This window comes from Thamnophis sirtalis, unplaced genomic scaffold, assembly GCF_051295495.1.
Source record: "Thamnophis sirtalis isolate CommonGarterSnake01/CBP01778 unplaced genomic scaffold, rThaSir2_p1.2 scaffold_12, whole genome shotgun sequence".
Taxonomy (NCBI): Eukaryota; Metazoa; Chordata; class Lepidosauria; order Squamata; family Natricidae; genus Thamnophis; species Thamnophis sirtalis.
The window spans coordinates 55,289,309-55,306,960 of NW_028261392.1; the positions used below are offsets into that span (position 1 = coordinate 55,289,309).

Genomic DNA, 17,652 nt, shown 5'->3' on the forward strand with positions numbered 1-17,652 from the left:
GGAGGTTTGCAGAGTACAAAAAAATTATTATTTTTTATTTGCCTCTTCAAAATCTTGGCACGTCTTGTCAACATTCCAAATATCATGCAGAATTAAATCAGAGTCCAAGGCAGAGCTATCCTTAAAGTTCCAATTTAACAAGACAGACATGTTGGCAACGAACTGTGGAATCCCAAATCTGAAAACTTCCTGTGATTCCACCCAGTTGAAAGCTCATGATCTTATCCCCACACCCATAAATCCATCACATGGTCCAATCTTCTTTGGCCACGCTGGCATCTCCACCCAGCTGGTTCCGGTCAGGTGCAGAGGTGCGGAAACAAAAGATGACCTTGAGCTTCTAGAAAAGAATGACAACAACACATTCCACAATTCTACTCCTTTCTAGTCCCCCTCCCAATTACTACACTAATGAAACAGCCTAGGAAAATAATAGAAAGTGTGGCAGGCCAAAAATCCCAAAAGGAATATAACTGCAGGCCTGACGCGTCTTATACTCTGGTGCGTCTTATAGTCCGAAAAATATGGTATTAACCCCATTTCTAAACTTAAAAATGCTTCCAGGAGATCTTGCACATCATTTGGCCCCAACAGTGAGTGCAATCCTGTCATTTATCAGAGATGATATCAAACTACAGTGACAGTGACGCTGCTCAATTACAGAAAAGAAAACTTCATTTGATTTCTGAATCTTTAATTTAATGTGCAAGTCTCTTTGTTGCCTTGCCCGAACTGTGTGTAACCCTCAAGATTGGGCAGGATAACAAAATTTAAAATTCATAGTTTTAAATCAATGTATGTTTATAATTATCCATGTGACTTATATCCTGTCTTCTGCAATTAAAGCAGCTAACTAATTATTAAAATTAAAAATACAAAATTAAATTAAAAGTACAAAAATATTTTTTATTAATTCATCAATTAATTAAAGCCCTGGCAAAAGAGAATGGGAGGGCAAAATAACTTCTATGGTAATGTAGCCCACAACCTGGGAGCAATGCCAGGAGCAAGGCTCTCTCCTCTGCCCCAGAGAAATGGACTCTGAGAGAAAGAATGGATAGTTCAGTGTTCTGACCCCCCTCGTCCTACACCAAAGCATGCCATACTGCAAGGATTTATTAACACAGAGACAGGACCTTGGCAGCAATCCAGCACAGTCCAGACGTTGGCAGCAATCCAGCACAGACTAACCTTGCCAGCAATCCAGCCTGCCAAGCTAGCCACGAGAGTTCTCCAACTTTAGTGAATACGTTGACTCCTGCAAAGGGTGTGTGCACAATCATTCCTTTTATAGTCTTGAGAGGAGCCTTTGCTAATTGCACCAACTGAGTGCAATTATCTCCTGTAACTGCATAACTGCTCCTTACGCCTATTAGCTCTTCGTTGCCGGGCATCCAGGAACACCTCCCTTGGCTCCTCCCCACTGCTCCAATGCATGATGTCAGGATCACACTCCCTTGTCTTCTCCCCACTGGTCCAAGGCTCAGGCGCCTCCTGGTGGCCAACCAGCCTCTCTGCGCCCTGCTCGGAGTCGGCATCCTGTCCAGGGTCCTCCACATCCTCCAGAACCAACTCATAGGAACCCTCGCTGTCGGAGTCTGGTGGCAGCTCCAACGGCTCCTGCTGGGCCACAATAGTTCAGTACCCTATTAGATACATGAGAAAAATGGTTCCCTGTAATCCAGTCAGGTTTTTAAAAGTTAACACGAATATTCTAAACAATACTTGGAAAGCAATGAGTCATCAGGGCAGATATTTAAGTATAGGCACTTTTGACTCTTCTATCTTGTGCTAGTTTATATCTAGCTGTACCATGTTTTGAGCCAGCTGAACTTTGCAGTACTTTTCAAGGCTGGCTCTTAGTAGCCTACATTACAACAGCTGAGAAGGAGTGTGATCGGGTTGTGGATAAAATTTGCTTTATTTGAAGTAGCATATTAGTTATAATTTCACAAATAGGTTTCTCATCACAAGTGCCAGCATAGCTAAGGATTAAAGAGCATTTCCAGTCCATAAATACTAGAGAGCACAACTCTCTCTGGATTCTTGGCCTCTGATTCTAGTTTACTGTTGCTCAGTATCCCCTCTGATTGGTTTTGGAGTTTTTGGCATTTGTATTTAACACTGTTTAATGCTGTTTACTTTACAGGAGTTCACTTCATTCCTAGTAGATTCTTGCTATCAGCTTCACCAGACATATCTTCAAATATATAGGTAAATGAAACATAGCTAATATCTATTTGATTTTACTGTAGAATGCTCCCTCTATCCCTGTTTTCTGAGCTTAAATATGGAACTAATTTGAAAGCCATTTTCCAGATATGATTTTCAAATTTGGAATTACAAAGCTGGAATTTTTGGTATTCAAGAAATGAGCCACATAAACTAAAGCCTAGTGCTGAGTATGCTGAATGAGTCTGTGATGCTATTGCTATATTATGGATTATAATAAGCAAAAGCATAATTTCCTGTCTTCCCAAATCAAATGCATTACATGTAACAAGGCTCCATAGCCACAGAACTTAAAAATATTAAATTGTTTTCCTGTAAGCAAGATACTGTTTCAAGGGATCTCTGGTTCAGATAGCAACAATAACATCCCCAAACAAAAACCATTATTCAATGGTTAAATGAATGGAGGTATTAACAACCAGGGAAAAAAATCTTTGAATTTGGAGTCTTTGGGAAGCATAGTATCCTATTAGATAACAGGTAGTTGAAAAACATACAGCAAACACATTGATCACTAGAAGAGAGAATGCTATCATGGGCGGGAAATGGCCAAAATTGTGTATTATTCAGAACTGGAACAGAAATTAAAGTAGACTGAAGATAGAGAAGCTCAAATTTTATTTATTTATTAAATTCATATGCCCAGTATTTATTAAATGCATAAACCCAATGTTTATGTAGTGCATGATAATGTCCTCCTGCATATTACTATTTCATATACACAGATACTTTTTATCATATTTTTGTCTACCATCAGTTCTTGCTCAGCCAAGTTTAAGTCTTTAACTTAAATTGAGACTCTGGATTGAGTCTTGTACTCAATCCAGATAAGACCGAGTGGCTGGTGTGTTTCCCTCCTACTAATTGGCCAAGTGTTCCATCTCTCAGGCTGGGGGGTCAAACAGTACGCCCCTCAGACAGGGTTCGCAATTTGGGAGTCCTCCTGGACCCACAGCTGACTTTTGAACACCACTTGTTGGCTGTGACCAGGGGGGCATTTGCCCAGCTTCGCCTGGTGCACCAGTTGCGTCCCTACCTGAACCGGGAGGCCCTCACAACAGTCACTTGCGCCCTTGTGACCTCTAGACTGGACTACTGCAACGTGCTCTACATGGGGCAGCCCTTGAAGAGCATTCGGCGACTTCAGCTTGTCCAGAATGCAGCCGCACGAGCGATCGTGGGTGCACCTCGGTTCACCCACGTAACACCTATCCTCCGCGAGCTGCACTGGCTGCCTATTGGTCTCCGGATACGCTTCAAGGCGCTAGTCGTCACTTATAAAGCCCTTCATGGTATTGGACCTGGGTACTTGAGAGACCGCCTGCTGCCAATTACCTCCCAAAGACCGATTCGATCCCACAGATTAGGCCTCCTCCGAATTCCATCCGCCGGCCAGTGTCGACTGGCGACTACCCAGAGGAGAGCCTTCTCTGTGGCTGCTCCGACCCTCTGGAACGAACTCCCCGTGGAGATTCGAACCCTCACCACCCTCCAGGCCTTCCGCATAGCCCTTAAAACCTGGCTGTTCAGACAGGCCTGGGGCTAAAGAACTATTGTCAACCTTGAGCCGGTGAGATTTGAACTGCTGAACTGCAGATCACAGTCAGCTGAAGTGGCCTGCAGTACCGCACCCTAACCACTGCGCCAGAAGCTGTGTCCAAATCCTGTTCAGAAAGGCCAGGACACACTACAGCACCACAGTACTAAGAAAAGCAGAAGAGAAACGGCGGCTCGACGTCTTTCTCCCTAATGGCTATCCCAAAAACTTCATATTCTGACACACAGCATCCAAATCACAACACACCACACACCATGCCAACCACCATGCAAAAACTAACCCTACTATACACAAAAGAAGTGTCTGAAACAACAGCCAGAATCCCCAGGAATAACAATATCTCACAAACCCACAGCCACACTCCACTAGGAATTATCCAGAACCAAAGGCAAAATACAGAAGAAGGATGAATGAAACAATGTAATCTACAAAATCAACTGTAACCATTGCAACCAATTCTACGTAGGATAATCATCACAACAGTTAAAGACCAGGAACCACAAACACTAGCTGGCAGTCAAACGCCACGATCCCAAATCCTTAATCTCTACCCCCACCGACACCAAACAGAACCAGTTTTATTGGAGAAGCACAAAAATCATTGGCCACGTTACCACCGAAAAGTGATTCATAACCGCTTTTCACACTTATGATTGTGGCATGTCCAGGGTCATGTGATAAAAATTCACACACTTGGCAACTGACTCATATTTATTATGGTTGCAGTGTCTCAGGGTTTTGTGATCCCCTTTTGCAACGTCGAAAGCAAAGTCAATGGGGAAGCTAGATTCACTTAACTGGGTTACTAATTTAACAATTCCTTAACAACTGTGTGGCAAGAAAGATTGTAAAATGGGGCAAAATTCAAAATTTGGGCTCAATTGTGGTTGTAGGTTGAGGACTACTTGTACTTTTTAAGACTAATATTTTTGTAAATAAGATTTTGTAAACTAACTCAGTTTTTCTCCCTGCCTCATCTCAGCATGTTTAAATCTTATATCAATTAGGCCCTCCCATATGTATTGACTAAACTGTAGCTCACAATAGCTTATTCCTGATAGTACATTGGTTATCTTATAAGGTCTTTCTGAAGTGCTAAATGCAAACATTGAACTTCTAATCAGTTGGGAATAAGATATTTGAAAATATAAATGGCTGTGCTTTGTACTGTTTTGAGTCCTAAAGGTTCATTTTTAATATTTAATATTATACTTCAATAGTTAAGGGCATGTTAAGTACTGTGTAAGAACTGAGACTTGCATAATGCATACAGCAATGAGACATTCTGCAATTTTTTTCAACAGTAAATTTCCACCAAGTCTTCATGCTCTGGTGATTTCCGAGGCTCATCAGGATGAAATAGTCAAGGGATTCCTAATGTCACTGGATTCTCTCCTCCCCCCGTTACTTTCCTTTAGGCCTTTCGTAGAAGTCGTGTTAAGTAAAACTTTAGGTAGGTTTATGAATACGCTCCAGTACTTTAACTTGTCACAAAGAAATATTATTGTATATACAAAGGCGCTTTTCCTTATTCATCTCTTGTAAAATATAGACTCACTGCAACAGTATTGCGTGCATTTTCAAATCTAATGTTGACATAACCTGCTTAATTTAAGTTCTTTTATTTTCTTATTATAGCTAATGGGATTTTTAGACAAAAACAAAGTAATAAATATGTTCTGATTTCTTTATATTTTTAGATACAGCGTAGCTCAAGCATGAGTAATCATGATTGGTTCTAACTCTTCAAACTGCTAATGAGAACTGAGATGAACTACCAAAGCAGGAAAGAAATAAAAATACAGTTTAAACATTTGCAAAATGAACAGCAAATATTTTAAAAATACAGTTTTTCTAGTTAGATAGTTTAGGTTGTCATTACAAATTTCAGTTCCATGCACTATCAAGATATAAATTTTAATATTTCTAGAGTTGCTCATTTTTGTGGATTAGTTAAACTTGTCAAACTTGAGAAGTCAATAAAAATTATGTATTTATTTTGTTATTTATTTAACCAAAATGCATTTGCTGTCTATTTTTCCAAACTTCAGCTCTCTCTCCTGAGCTGCACTTTCCACAGTGTCAGCTTCTTCTTTCTCTAATGGAGATGTTACCATCCCAGCCCCAGGATGTTCAGGCTCTGTGGAACAGTGGAAGTCAGCTCCCAGAAGAGATTCCCAGGTGCTTTCTACTGCCATGAATCTGTGTTGGCATATGTGGGTGTATTTGAGCCTGATTATTCTCTGCTGATAAGCCAAGACCTTGACAAGGCCTGAACTTACTTTATGAAAACAGATTACATTGTTCTAGTGAAGGAAATGTAGTATTTTTTTTAATGAAGCAAGTGAAATTCAACATTGAGTTTTAAATTAATCTGTTTACAATACTAATGATGACATACTAACTTATATTTGATTTATATAATTGGTGTCATTCTTCAGTCTGTTTTTTCTAGTAACCTAGTGATTAATAATATGCTTCACTTTCTATTTGTTTTAGTGATGTACCGTGTTTCCCCGAAAATACGTCAGGGTCTTATTTTCTTTTTACTTACAAAATATGGCCTTGGGCTTATTATAGGGGATGGATTATTGTTTTGGGGTTGCCAGGCGACTGCTCCCTTGCGAACTGGCTCCCGAAGAGCCAGGCACAGCCTCAAGGGCGAAGCAGCCATGAGGTGACCAAGTTCACGAGCAACCCCCCTCTCCAGCCGGGCAGAGCGCCATTCACTGACCTAGAGAGTATCCCTAAGGCGCCAAGCCATGTGGCACTCTGCCTGCTCCCCAGCTCCCGCGGATTGGCACATTAGGGATACCCGTTAGGTCAGTGCATGGAGCTCTGCCCGGCTAGAGAAGGGGGTTGCGCGAGCGCCTGTTTCGTCTCCAGCAGGCATGCCTCCTAGCCTCAACATGTGCGGCCCCAGCTCTTCCTGCAGCAGCAGCCGCTGCCGCCGCACTCCAAGCATAACGTCTTCTCCGGTTCCAAACTCCCAAACTTGGCTGCCGAGTCTTCCAGCAGCTGCTGCTCTAGGAGTGCTCTCTATGGTTGTGGGCTGGCTGCTGGAAGACTCTCTTATAGACGGCGGCCAAGCTGCGGGAGCTGGGGAGCAGGCAGAGCGCTACGTGGCTTGGTGCTTTAGGGATACCCCCTAGGTCAGTGAATGGCGCTCTGCCTGGCTGGAGAGGGGGGGGTGCCGGGCGGTTGCTCATGAGCTTGGTCACCTCATGGCTGCTTCGCCCCTGAGACTGTGCCCGGCTCTGCGGGAGCCCGCTCGCAAGAGAGCAACCGCCCGGCAACTCCCCCCTCCAGCCAGGCAGAACACCACTCCTCACTCTAGTGGTATCCCAAAGGCACCACGCAATGTGAGCGCCTTCCCCCCCCGGCTCCTGCGGCTTGGCACCTTCAGGATACCGCTATGTCGGTGAGCGGTACTCTACCTGGCCGGAGGGGGGGTTGTCCAGGGGGTTTATTTTCGGGGGTGGGCTTATATTTTTGCCCACGCGAAAAATGCGGCAAGGCTTTAGTTTCAGGACAGGTTGTATTTTCAGGGAAACACGGTATGAGGACGAGTACGAAGGATCTTTGTAGAGCATGAACTCTTCTGTTCTGTTTCCTCACAGGTTGCCCTTGTTTGCAGCCTTACTGCATAGTCTCCAGCAGTGCCCTAGTGAGCTCTCCCTTCCTGTCTTCTTGCAAAGAGCAACAGAGACAGAACAAGCTGAGGGTCCTCTCACCTTTTACCAATATGTTTGCATTCACCTGTGTAGCTTTATACCATCCCTCTCAGGTTCACATTTCCATTTACTGGTAAGAAATATTGCAACTCTTAACTTGGAACAGTGTTTGAACTTTAAAACCAGGCATTTATTTTGGGAGATTTGGATAGATCATGCTTCACTAATGTGGATTACACTAGCCCATCAATAATTGTGATTTAAAAATAAAAGAAATGCACACATCATTATTAAAATCGAGCTCTTGTTAGCTTCAGCTTTTCATTACGTTGTTGCTCTTTCCTCCAACCATTTCCCCATTATTATTTATCTTACTAATACTTTACTCAGAATATATTTTCTCTAAAGCTGTACGTTTCATATTGTAGCCTTGTGTTATTTGTTGGTGATAATGTGATATATCCAGTCAGAAGTGTACACTTTCTCTCAAATAGGATCATGATTTCTTAATGCAACAATTATAATGTATAATTTAAAATGCGCTGAAAGCTGCTAGTTAAATCCTAAAGTATTTTTCTGTAGTTCTATTCAACTGGGAGTCTGCCTTTTCTCTTTACTGCCTATGGGATGACAATTAAAAAACCAACTTTTGGTTTCTCTGTGTCTGTTTGTTTTTTATCTATTTAATGTTTAGGAATCTTTCCTGCTGGAAACTGTATTAGGTCCAAATATGATCATGGCTCTCCTAGCTATGGATGTCTGGTGCTTCCTTGCCCGGTAAGATCAAAAGCGTGCTGAAGGATGAGGGGCTACAACCAAGGGTGACACAAGCTGCTTATCTACTTATCCTTTACATTTGAAAATCAAGAAGGTTATTCCATTTTCTTCCATTCAGGGTAAAAATGAGCTTGCTTAGAACTAAATTAAAATTTGAATTCAGATGTTCCCATTGAAAGATCATTCCAGAGTAATCGTGATTGGCTGGTCATGGATTTATATACTAATCTCGCTGTCTTCCTCATCTTCTAGGTATGGAACAGAAGACCTGTGTGCACACCACGCATTTATAATAGCACACCTGGTAAGCAGCATTTGGTTTTCTTAAAAAAAAAATCTAATTTGAACTAAGCAGAATTAGTAAAGTCAGGCAAAGAACAATGTGGTTTAAACCAGTGGTCTCCAACCTTGGCAACTTTAAGACTTGTGGACTTCAACTCCCAGAGTTCCTCAGCCAGCTTTGCTGGCTGAGGAACTCTGGGAGTTGAAGTCCACAGGTCTTAAAATTGCCAAGGTTGGAGACCACTGGTTTAAATGATCTAATTCCAGATTTTTTCATACCTTGGAAAGTGTTCTTTTATAATATAGAAAAATGCTAATTTCTCCCCTCCTTCGCCTGACTTGCTTATACACAAAATGGCAAATGCTGGTTTTGTTATTTAGGAAAATAGGAGTAAAGAAAAAAGAGTCAAATTGATTGGTGATGATGGGCACATGTGTAAATTGAGTGCTTTCAGATTACTTAGCGCTGTATTCCTGGCTGAGCCAGTGTTTTCTCTTAGGGCTCTTTCCCTGAAATGTTGCTACTTGGGTGAAATTCTTTTGGAGTGCTCAGTTGTGATTAATTTTGGTAGGCATTTTTTAGAAATGTGTTTTGTATTTTTACTTAAGTTGTCGGGACTTTTACTAAACCATTTCTTGTTTTTTGTGTGCTCTGATATTTCTGAATAAGAAAAATTCTTAAAAATAAGAATAAGTGCATTTGAAGAGATTGATATGAAAGGGATATTGGCCAGTTAGGCTAGATAGTATTTATGCCAGAAAATTTGCATTTCTGATGATGAATTTATAAATGTTAAGGAAGATGACTTATGTTATGAGGATGGCTTAATTGCTGCCTAAATTAGGCTAATCTGTGCATAGGTGCAGATTCTGGGCATTCAGTTGAAGTTGATTAAATATAGTTTCATTTAAAAACCATCTATTTTGTGTTCAAATTTAGGTAAAAGCTTGTCCTGCTGAATGTTATCAAGTCTCTTTCCTAGGGGTGCTATTACGACGTTTGCTCTTTCTGATGGCCCCAGATCACCAGGCAAGTCTCACCTGATGCGGATCAGCTTATAAATATTGAGCTTTCCTTCTTCACTGTGAATATTAACTCACTAGCTAATATGAATCAGTTTTTTGTTTGCTTGCAATAAATGGTAGAATATACTTGCTCATTATTGCAGGACACTTTATTTCTGATGATTGATTATAACATGGAATGAAAAAGGAAGATTTTCTTTTCCTTTAATCTGATTATCAATTATTTTTCCACCTGGTATGAAATATTTAAGATGGCTAGAAATGCCTTTCAGTGCTCTTCATTGTGGCCTCTGTGTTTCTATCATGTGCCTTTTGTGGCTGCTCATGATATCATTTAGAATATTTTAGAGCAGGGTAGATAGCAGCCAATAGGCTTCTGTGCATTCCCAGAGCTCCTGTCATGAATATTATTTAAATTAGTGTCACAATTCCCATCATTTGGAGACAACCAACATATGTAAATTACTGTATGTCCCCTAATAGGTATTGCATAACTTAAAATCAGAGCTCTTCCCACAAAACAAGACAAAAACACTCTTCTAAAAACTAGGCAGAATCCCCTTTGGGTTTCTGTATTTCATAAACAGCTTATAATGATGATAGCCTAAAAGTGACACTCGTGGCTTGTGATGGGGTCTTGCTTGTATTTGTATGAGAAGAGGAATAGTTGGTGATTCCAGAAAATCACTGTGGAAAGGTTGTGAAAGTTGCATTTCTCAGAGCATCTAACTGACTGAAGCTTTACAGCCTTTTCTTTTAGTGTTAAAAGTATAAATAAACATTTTAGAGTTATTGCTGTGGGTGGAAAACAGAGTTATATCCTAGATAGAAGAGTAAATTGTTGGATTTTTTCCACTTTCATGCAGTGCTTATCCCATGCTTTTGTTTTTTATTTCTTTGTAGTTAAAATTCACCCAAAAGTTTCTTCCAAAAGATTCTGAGAACTTACTACTATGGCAACACCTTTCTCTCCAGGCTCTGTTACCATTACATAGACAGCAGGTTGCTCATGAACTTTTTGTGGCAGGACTTGTGCAATGTCAGGAGTGGCTGAATAGTGAAAAGTCTTTGAATGAACTTCCACAAGTGGTAAGAAAAAGTGTGACTTGAAGGATTCTTTTTATAAATTAAAAACTCATGGGGATTATTTTATCTTCCTTAGTTCCCATCTTTTCTGAGAAGTTTGTCCATATAGACAGATAGACCAAAATCCTGTGGTTTTTCATAATATGGGGTTTAATGACTCCTGGCTTTACAAAGAGGAGTGGCCCGACTGTATCCAGCACCATCTACTGCAGTGAATCTGCATGAAGCATGGAGAGTTCTGAATTACAAAGCTATTACTTGAAAAGAGAGTGTAGTTAGCTTCCTCCTCCTCGCGGTTGCAGAGAAAACCAGAGAATATACAGGAATAGCTTCGGCTGCTTTTAGAGAACAGAATATTCCAACAAAAACCCAACTTAATTGATTTACCTTAATTTTGGTTTTATAGCCCCTGAACCTCTTGTACTTGAGAGACCGCCTCCTGCCAATTACCTCCCTACGACCTATCAGATCGCACAGATTAGGCCTCCTCCGAGTTCCATCCGCCAGTCAGTGTCGACTGGCAACTACGCGGAGGAGAGCCTTTTCAGTAGTAGCTCCGACCCTTTGGAACGATCTCCCCGTGGAGATTCGCACCCTCACCACCGTCCAGACCTTCCGCACAGCCCTCAAGACCTGGCTATCCCGTCAGGCCTGGGGATAAAGATTCTAATCCGTCCCCACCCGAATGATGAATGAATGTTGTGTTCTACTTTTACTTATGTACTGTCTCATGTCTCGTCTTGTATTCCCCTCCCCATAAATTGTGAGCCGCCCTGAGTCCCCTCAGAGAAAAGGGCGGCCTATAAGTAATAAGTAATAAACAAATACAAATACTAGGCCAGTGCTTAGCAACATTAGGAAGCGTGGCTTTCAACTCTAGAATTCCCCAGGCAGTTTGAAATCCAGACATCTTAAAAGTTGCTGAGATTGAAAAGCACCGCAGTAGGCATTCAATCTTGGAAGATAATTTTGTTAGACTGGAGGAGTTGTTCTGTTGCAAGATGACGCTTACATTATTTCTATCTTCTTACAATTCTTCCCTTGGTTCCTAGAACGTGGCTCTCTCAGCCTTGCTGTCTATGTGCCAGAGTGCTAGGGAGACCCTGGAGGAGGAAGAGCAAGCAGCACTGGTGGGAGCTCTTGGCCAGATTGCAGTCCATCTGTCAGCTACGCAGGTAAAGAATGTGCCAGCTTCTGCTTTGCTGTTGCTTCAGCTGCCATGAAACGGGGAGGGAGGGCATGGTATTTTGGGTGGGGTTACTCGTGCTGGAGGAATGTTCTGGAGTTCTCTGGATGGTCAGACTGCGCATGCGTGGGTGTTTCCCGCCTGGTCTAACGGCACCGACATTCCATCTTCGTGATGCCTTTTGAAGTTATCTCACACCTGACACTTGAAGGACTTATGATTGGACTAGGCCTATGATGCCAGGGGGTGTGGAATGGGCTATTCTATATATCAACTGCTTTCGCGCCTAATTAATCAGACTTCGCTATGCAACCGCTCTTTAACCATTTTTAATTAGTAAAAGTACATTTGATTTTCCACGTATGGAGTCTCATGGTCTTTCTTTCCTAATTATTAAATGGAGAGGTGCTGACAGAATGTTAATTTCAGCTGCATTTGCTTGATTTCTTTAGATGTAATGAGGGAAATAAAAATATTTTTTGGTAGGGAAATGGAAATTGTATTCCATCTTATTCCTGATTGCAATGTCTGTTATGTGCCAGAAGAAAAATGTTCTGTGCAGCCCCCATTTGTCAAAGACAAAATGACCGTTTTAAATGGCATGATTTTTTTCCTCCATTTTCTAAGAAATACTCTTAAATAAGTATATTAAGCCTCTCTCCTTATATCACTACCACGTTCCCTGAAATCTCAGAAGCCAATGGAGAATATTTTTTTTAAACTGTATCCTCTTATTTAAAAGGTAGTTTAATTCATAATTCAATATACAAGAAGGGTACCTGCTCTGTAAGTTTTAAAATAAGGGTTTTAATAAGCCGAGTAGCTGATCAATAATAAAACTGACTACTGCAACAAAGAAATCATATACCTCTTTCTGACGTTAATATTAGCAACTGCATGTGTAGTTCCAGAATCTTGTTTAAAAAGTGAAATGGGAGGATTAGGATTAGGATTTATTTCATTTATATGCCGCCCTTTTCCCCGAAGGGGACTCAGGGCTGCTCACAACTCAGTCAAGGGAAAGGAGGTACAAACAGGGGATAAAAAAGACAAACAAACAATACACAATTTAAAACACACAACAACCATACCATTCGAGAAGGGGGGGCAGAAGTTCTTTAGCCCCAGGCCTGGCGGAATAGCCAGGTTTTAAGGGCTTTGCGGAAAGCCTGGAGGGTGGTGAGGGTTCGAATCTCCACGGGGAGTTCGTTCCAGAGGGTCGGAGCAGCCACAGAGAAGGCTCTCCTCCGGGTAGTCGCCAGTCGGCATTGGCCGGCGGATGGAATTCGGAGGAGGCCTAATCTGTGGGATCTGATCCATCTATTGGAGGTAATTGGGAGCTTGGGGTGACATAAAATGTTACTTTTATCAATTAAGATATCCAGTCTGGCCTGCTTCCAGCAGATGTTTTGCTTGACACTTCAACTTCTCCAGCTGTTCATCGAAAGATTAGAACCACAGTTGCTAATTCAGGTAAGAAAAGATTTGATGGAACTTTGCAACTTTAATAAGATTTGTATGCCACCCACTCCCTAGGGACTCTGGGCGGCTCACAACAAAAGTAAAAACATAAAAATTAAAAATACAATTATTTAAAATAAGATATCATCCATTAAATCACTTGGGGCTGGATTTTAATCAACAGCCCCAGGCCTGCCGGAACAGCCAGGTCTAGGTCACTTTACGGAAGGCCGGGAGAGTGGTAAGGGTCCGGATGGGTAGTAGGCTTGATTTAGATGCAGACTTGACTGATGTACTGCTTTTCAAAGCTAGTTTTAGTTAAATGTACATCATGTATAAATAAATAATGTGGGGTTATATCAATTGTGGGGATATGAAAATGCCATTCTTTATCAAATTATAGAAAGTCTGGCAACAAATAACCCAAACTACTTCATGCTTCCCAAATTTCGCTAATTTCCCTGTTGAGTGAATAACTCCAAATTAAAACATCTGAAGCAAATGAGCCCTCTATTTCTGGTAACTGGTTCTGCTATTGAAACACTCTCACTGCTAGAAAGGTCTTTCTAACCTGCCATCAGAATCTTCTGTCCTCTAATTTTTTTTAAAAAGTTTTTTTCTATTAATCACTCTCTAGAATAAGAAAAAAACAGATCTTTACTTTCTTCTGTGTAACATCTTTTCTGGTATTTGAATTCTGCTATCTTCCTCCATGTTTTCTTAAGGCTAAGAATATAATTCCAATTTCACAATTACCACCACCATGAATAGTGCTCACCATCCTATTTCTATGATTTGTTTATTAAATCTTAATTTTTCATGTGTCACAAATGCGGCCCTGAGCTTTTCTTGCTTAATGAGAGTGCAGGATTTGCTTAATGATGGCAATGAGAAGTGCCAGAATTGCTGTTGGTAACTGGTGTAGCTCTACAACATTGTGTTTTAGAACTGTGCTATTAATGATGGAAATCCAATAATGAAATTGCTGTCATTAAGAGAGGACCACATGTAATTTTGTTCCACTTTAATTTAGGCTCACATTTTAGATGGGTATATTGTTATATTATTATATTATATTATATTATATTATATTATATTATATTATATTATATTATATTATATTATATTATATTATATTATATTATATTATATTATATTATTATATGTTATATTGATGACATTGAATTCCCTTTCTGTGTTAGCATAAAGTCAAGACAAATTAAACAATAATATATGTGTGAGAGTGTGATTTCACAAAACAAGATAGGACTATTGCAGTTCTGACAGAAAGTATAAACTCCGTCTAAAATGACCTGCTATTTACATAAATGAGTTTTTCAGAATACTTCAACACTCATTTTTTATTTTACTGAATATTATATGCAAATAGTGTCTTCATGAGCTAATGGTAGACAGTTTATCTTATAAAAAGGAAGAAAAGATAAATGAGGAAATTGAATCTTGATCATAGAAAGCAGCATCAAAGATTATTCAGTATAATTTATTTTCTGCATTTTTTCTTGTTTGATACTTATTTTCTCCATAGATACTTTCACTGCAAACTTCCCTTTTGCAATTGAATCCCCCTGATCATGTTGTGATTGCAGTGTTAGATTTTCTTTCTTCGGTGGGAAAACCTATTATTCCTTCAGATTTCCAGGTAAATAAAGCAAACTGTCGTTCTGTTCTCTCTTCTCTCTATATATATTTTCTTTGTTGTAATCTTTGGAACAGTTACATTAAAAATAAGGAATAGCAGTTGAGATGTTACTTTTCAGCACTGGCTCCTGAATACTGTATTAATACAAAGAGGAATAATGATTGTAGTCTAAATTCCATGTAGTCTAAACCTGCAGATCTACATTTAGATAAAATGTCCTAAAGCTGAGAAATGTTGTTAACAGGAGGCAGAATTCTTTCTCAGTCTTCAATAACCAATGTAGAGGCCAGTGGAGAGGGAAAGTGTGCTACTCTTTACAGATAACCAGTCTGTCCTTTGCATCATATTCATGTATTAAGATATGAGCTATGAGAGTTATAGGAGTTACAGAACTATAGGTGACATTTAAATTAACTCTCCTTTCTAGTTGGTAATGATAAGGTAATTGTTTCAAGTCAAGCCAAAGTTTGGGTAGATCTATACATAGAAAGCCATGGACAAACCAGTTGTTCTGATAGAACATGAAGATGAAGGGGCCAATTTAGTTTACTGGTAATACTTAACTAACAAGAAGTTTGAATGAAATGAGAGTGCTTGCCTTAGTCCATATTAGCAAGACAAATCTTAAGAGTGTGAAAAGGAAGCAATTTACTTGATGTTAATAGAAAATATTTCTGCAGATACTTATATCCCGGAACTATAAGAGAACTGCATAATCTTAAATATCTTATCTCAGATCAGTGTATCAAAATGCATATCTGCTCAACATCGAAAGCATATGGCAGAGTGATCATGCAAGACATTTGTGATGAGGTGACATTATGGAGAGCAAAAAATAAATTGAGTCAAAATCAGGAATTCTTTCTCAGATAGATGTTTTGTTTCATTACTTACAGGGATTGTTGCCCGCTTTTTTACAAGACATCTATTTTTTCCTATAGATGTCTGAAACTACCTTTGACGCAATAATGAAAATCATGGTTTAAATTGATATATTCTAAGTTGTTGACACAGTTATCTCTTTAGAATAAGAGCTACAGGTTCATAGTAACCGATCTCCCTATTTCCCCCGAACCCCCTTCCCCAAATTGCAATCAATCTTATAATTAAAGGTACATTTATTTTTGCAAAGCAGAAAATATAGACAAGTACTTTCAATCTTTCAGAAGTTACAACCATTTTTCCCACCAAAAGATTTAAGAATATATCCATTTGATGGAATTTGGGATTAGAATAAAAATCTGATTAGTAAATCACTTAGCAACTTGAAGTAAGTAACCTTCAGTTTCTTACAAATGTATCAAAATAACAAGATTAGGTAAATATCAGATACAGATTTGGCAGTGAGGAATATGTTAGTTTGGTTTTTCTCTCTTCAATTACTGGAAAATTGGAAATTATAGCGGCTGAGATCAATTTGACAGTGAGTGTTAAGACACAAAAACATACTATAATTTAGAGTGTTTCATTTAATGGGATGGAAATTAATTTTTGAATTTTTTTTCAGTGAAGGATTCTAAAATAAATGTTTTTACACCAAGATTTCAAATCTATTATTTTTGCAATTGCATAATGTTTAACTTGGTATGTTAAATCCATGCCTGATCATATATCCCACAAAATACTATTGTAATCCAAATACTGTTAACTTTCATCTTCTCAAAATTAGACCTCGTGCTATTTTTTTTTCTGCATGAATCTTATTTAGCTAAGTAAAAAATAATACATGCAATCATAAACAAAGATACATAAGTAATTCTCTGAGTTACAAAAACGTTTAAGCGAGTTTCATCAAGGCTTGTTTTGATTTGTTCTTTGACATCCGCCACCGACTTGCTTCTTGGCCTCTGATATAACTCTCATGTTTCTCATGTGTATAAACTTTGCGTGCTGCCTCTGGGACCTGTTTCACACATCTCTCTATTGATTGGGCATGACAGGTCCACTGTGGTACTTGCATTGGTTCATCAATTAACTTCTTTATTTCTGCTGCAGTCAGTTTGCACATCAAAGGAGGCTCATATACATCTTTAGACCAGTCAATCAACTCCATCAAAGTGGATGCTTTGACATTGATTAAATGTGTTATTCTTGCACATACAGAAAAATTTCCCAGCACATCATTATCTGCAATAAAAGCCTAGTCTAGCACAATACCAATGAAGAAAAATAACAACTCTCAAAAGAAACCAGCATGGCTGCAAAAAGAACTGACAAATTGAAACACAAAAAGGCCAAGTATAAAAACTGGAAAGGGGCAGAATATCAGCAAATAGCCTGCGCCTGCAAAGATGAAGTGAGGAAAGCTAAGGCTCATAATGAACAAATGCTTGTGACAAAAGTAAAAAATAACAAAAAAAAGCTTCTTCCAACATGTTAAAAACAAGAAAAAAGTCAAGGAAACAATTGATCCATTGCTGGGAGAAAGTGGCAAGGAGGTGACAAACAACAAGGAAAGAGCAGAACTACTTAACTCATATTTTTTTTTTTGCATTTGTTGTTACACAAGGGAAAAAACAGTCCAACCTATCAAAAACAGCATCACAAAAAAACAGGTTCGGAGCACAAGTTAAAATAGGGAAGAAAATGGTAAGTGAACACCTGTCTACTCTAGACGAGTTCAAATCAACTCTTCAACATATTCATCAATGATTTGGACAAGGGGATAGATGTGGAACTCATCAAATTTGCAGATGACACCAAGCTAGCA

At 39.5% G+C, this 17,652-nt stretch overlaps 1 protein-coding gene across 1 annotated transcript in view; it reads left to right on the forward strand.

Moving 5' to 3' along the window:
* Positions 1–17,652, forward strand: part of FIRRM (FIGNL1 interacting regulator of recombination and mitosis) — a 41,579-nt gene that overhangs the window by 14,069 nt on the left and 9,858 nt on the right. Inside the window, exons 10-20 of the mRNA XM_087726654.1 lie at positions 2,150–2,214; positions 5,095–5,243; positions 5,842–5,971; positions 7,411–7,597; positions 8,159–8,241; positions 8,494–8,545; positions 9,464–9,553; positions 10,453–10,638; positions 11,688–11,810; positions 13,199–13,294; positions 14,829–14,942. Of these exons, the coding sequence (XP_087582780.1) occupies positions 2,150–2,214; positions 5,095–5,243; positions 5,842–5,971; positions 7,411–7,597; positions 8,159–8,241; positions 8,494–8,545; positions 9,464–9,553; positions 10,453–10,638; positions 11,688–11,810; positions 13,199–13,294; positions 14,829–14,942 (1,275 nt within the window). The remainder of the gene's footprint in view (positions 1–2,149; positions 2,215–5,094; positions 5,244–5,841; positions 5,972–7,410; positions 7,598–8,158; positions 8,242–8,493; positions 8,546–9,463; positions 9,554–10,452; positions 10,639–11,687; positions 11,811–13,198; positions 13,295–14,828; positions 14,943–17,652) is intronic.